At 34.0% G+C, this 2,926-nt stretch overlaps 1 protein-coding gene across 1 annotated transcript; it reads left to right on the top strand.

The window, feature by feature from the left end:
* The first annotated feature begins 288 nt into the window (after positions 1–288).
* LOC132066352 (uncharacterized) lies at positions 289–2,157 on the top strand. The gene is made up of 5 exons (XM_059459677.1): positions 289–395; positions 609–1,060; positions 1,139–1,159; positions 1,253–1,638; positions 2,029–2,157. The coding sequence occupies exons 1-5, from the start codon at positions 289–291 to the stop codon at positions 2,155–2,157; spliced, it is 1,095 nt and encodes a 364-aa protein (XP_059315660.1).
* Positions 2,158–2,926: the final 769 nt, after the last annotated feature.

The raw sequence follows: 2,926 nt of genomic DNA, 5'->3' as shown, positions 1-2,926 counted from the left end.
CTCTTGAAATACACAATGACATGAGTGTCAGGATGTATGTTGAATTGAACAAAGACAGTAGGCAGTTTGGGATGTATCCTTTGTGTATCACCACAACTGATAAGGTGAGTGAATACAGTGTGTCTAGTGAAAGTGTAATTGAAGGTGATCTACCGCAATTAGAATACAATCGTCAATTACAACTTATGAATACATATGATTTGACAGAACTGGCAGCATCAACTTCTGGTCAGCAAATAGTTGTGTATAATGATTTTGATCATTTCAAATCATAATCACAAAGAGATCATGGTAAATCAAGTATACAATGACAAGGATACTTTGAAGGCTGTGATGAAGAAATATGCAATTGACAATACGTTTCAGTTCCGTACAGAGAGATCAAATTCTATAAGGTATGCTTGTTAATAATATTTATGATTTATTTGAATATAACAATAAAACTGTATATTTTTTCATTAAGTGATGTGTATTTAACTAGTTGATATTTCTTACATATATCTGATTATCTAGTTTAATTTGGTATATGAATTGTATTCAATTTTTTGTATAATGATTTGATATGTGTTGGCAACTGAATGTATAAGTATAAAATTGCGGATTTGCAGCTACACCATTGTGTGTCTATCAGAACAATGTGAGTGGAAAATGAAAGCTTCGAGCATTAACAAATCCGCAATGTTCAAAGTTAGAGAGTTTGTGGACAAACATACATGTCCATTGAAGGATAAGGTGTATTCTTGTACTCAAGCAAGTAGTGTTTTTATAGCAGGCATTATTAAACCAAAGTTAACAAATCATAAGAGGAAGTATACACCAAAGGATGTAGTAGATGATGTGAAAAATGAAATTGGTGTGGATGCGGATTACACGAAGGCTTATCGTGCTAAAGAAAAGGCTATGACGGAGTTGAGGGGAGAGGCAGCAGATTCTTACAAGAAGTTACTTGGATACGTATACATTTTGGATGAAAGGTATCTAGATTCTCATATAAGAATGCAAAAATCGCCTGAAAATGAGTTCTTGTATCTGTTTGTAGCATTGTATGCTTTTATAAAAGGTTTCGACTATTGTCGACCAATAGTGGTTGTAGACGGGAGCCACCTAAAATAAGAATACAATGGTACATTTGTTTCAGCAAGCACTTTGGATGGTGCAGGTATTTGGTATACAAATGTACTGTTTTTTGCATACAATGCATACAGTTGAGTAAAAATCAGTAACTTTTTGCTTTTCTCAATTGAATTTGTAGGTAATATACTGCCTCTAGCATATGGCGTGATCGATTCTGAGAACGATAAGTCTTGGTCATGGTTCTTTCAACGGTTCAAGGAAGCGTATGGGGTAAGGAATAACATGTATATTGTATCTGATAGACATGAAAGCATCATCAAGGCTGTTGCTAGAATCTATCCTACTGTTCCGCATTTAGCATGCATATGGCATCTTTGGAAAAATGTATATAATAACTATAGGAAGACTCATGAAGTGTTGAGTGGTATCTACTATAAAATGGCAAAAGCATACACACAAAATGACTTTGATATGCTAATGGGAAAAGTTGAGAAAGAGGATATTCGGGTGAAGGAGTATTTGGATTCAGTGGGAAGGGCAAAGTGGGCTAGGCTTTATTGTCCAGTTAAACGAGCATGGACATTAACATCAAATATTTTCGAGTCCATTAATGCAAACACTCGTATCTGCTAGAAAATTACCAATATATGATTTTCTGGAGGAAGTTAGGTTGATGTATGGACGATGGAATTGCACAAACCGACAAAATGGTTTGTATACATTCACAACGCTTGGTAAAACATTTCAAGAATTGTTGACCATTGATGAGCATAAATCTACGCGCATGAAGGTTTGTTTTCGTGAATCAGTATACGTCTTTTTTTTATTGCTTATATTTCATCTTTATAATTCTTATACATAAGTATATTTTTTACAAAAAAACTATTTATTGATATGGCGTAATGTTTTTGTAATAAATACTTGATTTTAATTTGTTTGTATATTATTGCTTAGGTAATTCCATCAACAGAATACTTGCACACGGTAATTGATGAAGGCAGGAGTTTCATTGTGTGTATTGAAAAGAAAACTTGCAGTTGCAAAATGTTCCAAATGGATGAGATGCCCTGCCCCCGTGCTTAGGCTATTCTTAAGATGAAAAATCTCCTTTGCTTCATCATCTTTGCTCAAACTTGTACAACCAGAAATTGTGATAAAGACTTATGATGTCCCAATTTATCCGTTCTTTGGATCAGAGTGAGTGGAATATGCCTGTATACATTTCAGAAGAAGTAGTTTTGCCACCGAGGTACAAGAGACCTCCTGGAAGGCCAAAAAAGAAGCCCGATAAGTCTTTATCTGAATGGTTTTCAAATACACATACAAAATCATGCAGTAGATGTGGACATGCAGGACACATAGGCGCTCTTGCAGGAATGAGCCTAAAAGAAAGTAGTTGTTGTTTGCTTAGTAATTTGTTTTGTTTTTCTGGTTTTTGTATTGGACCAAGTCGACTTTAAAGCATCATGACATTTCTGTTCTTTTTAGTTGGTTTTGGATGACTGATTCTGTTCTTTTTTATTGATTTTGGATGATTGAAAATAAAGGAATTCTGTATGAATAACTTGCAATATTTCCGGTGTATTATGTTGGATGTAAACATGACCGGTATATTGCGTATTCAATGTATGTATCTGTTTCCAAATTCAGAAACCAATTGCATCATGTTCAGTTCATCAAATTCAGAATGCAGAGATAGGTCAAATCATTTCCAAGTAACCAGACATAGAGAATAACTGTATGCATTGCTGACTGATATACAGTTATGTGTTAATTCTGTATACATTAGTTTTATATTTCTGAATACAGCTATGTATTGAAATTTAAAATATTATTGTCTAATCTCTGGATA

Source organism: Lycium ferocissimum, chromosome 8, assembly GCF_029784015.1.
Source record: "Lycium ferocissimum isolate CSIRO_LF1 chromosome 8, AGI_CSIRO_Lferr_CH_V1, whole genome shotgun sequence".
Taxonomy (NCBI): domain Eukaryota; kingdom Viridiplantae; phylum Streptophyta; class Magnoliopsida; order Solanales; family Solanaceae; genus Lycium; species Lycium ferocissimum.
The sequence above is the reverse complement of the archived record's forward strand: the minus strand, read 5'-3'. Positions and strand labels throughout refer to the sequence as shown.

What these genes read in the sequence shown, in the direction of transcription:
- LOC132066352 (XM_059459677.1), top strand. Translation starts at nt 289, where the DNA reads ATGGTAAATCAAGTATACAATGACAAGGATACTTTGAAGGCTGTGATG. An exon ending in GAGAGATCAAATTCTATAAG is followed by an intron (nt 396 to 608) that starts GTATGCTTGTTA and finishes GCGGATTTGCAG; the next exon opens with CTACACCATTGTGTGTCTAT. An exon ending in GGGCTAGGCTTTATTGTCCA is followed by an intron (nt 1,639 to 2,028) that starts GTTAAACGAGCA and finishes ATTATTGCTTAG; the next exon opens with GTAATTCCATCAACAGAATA.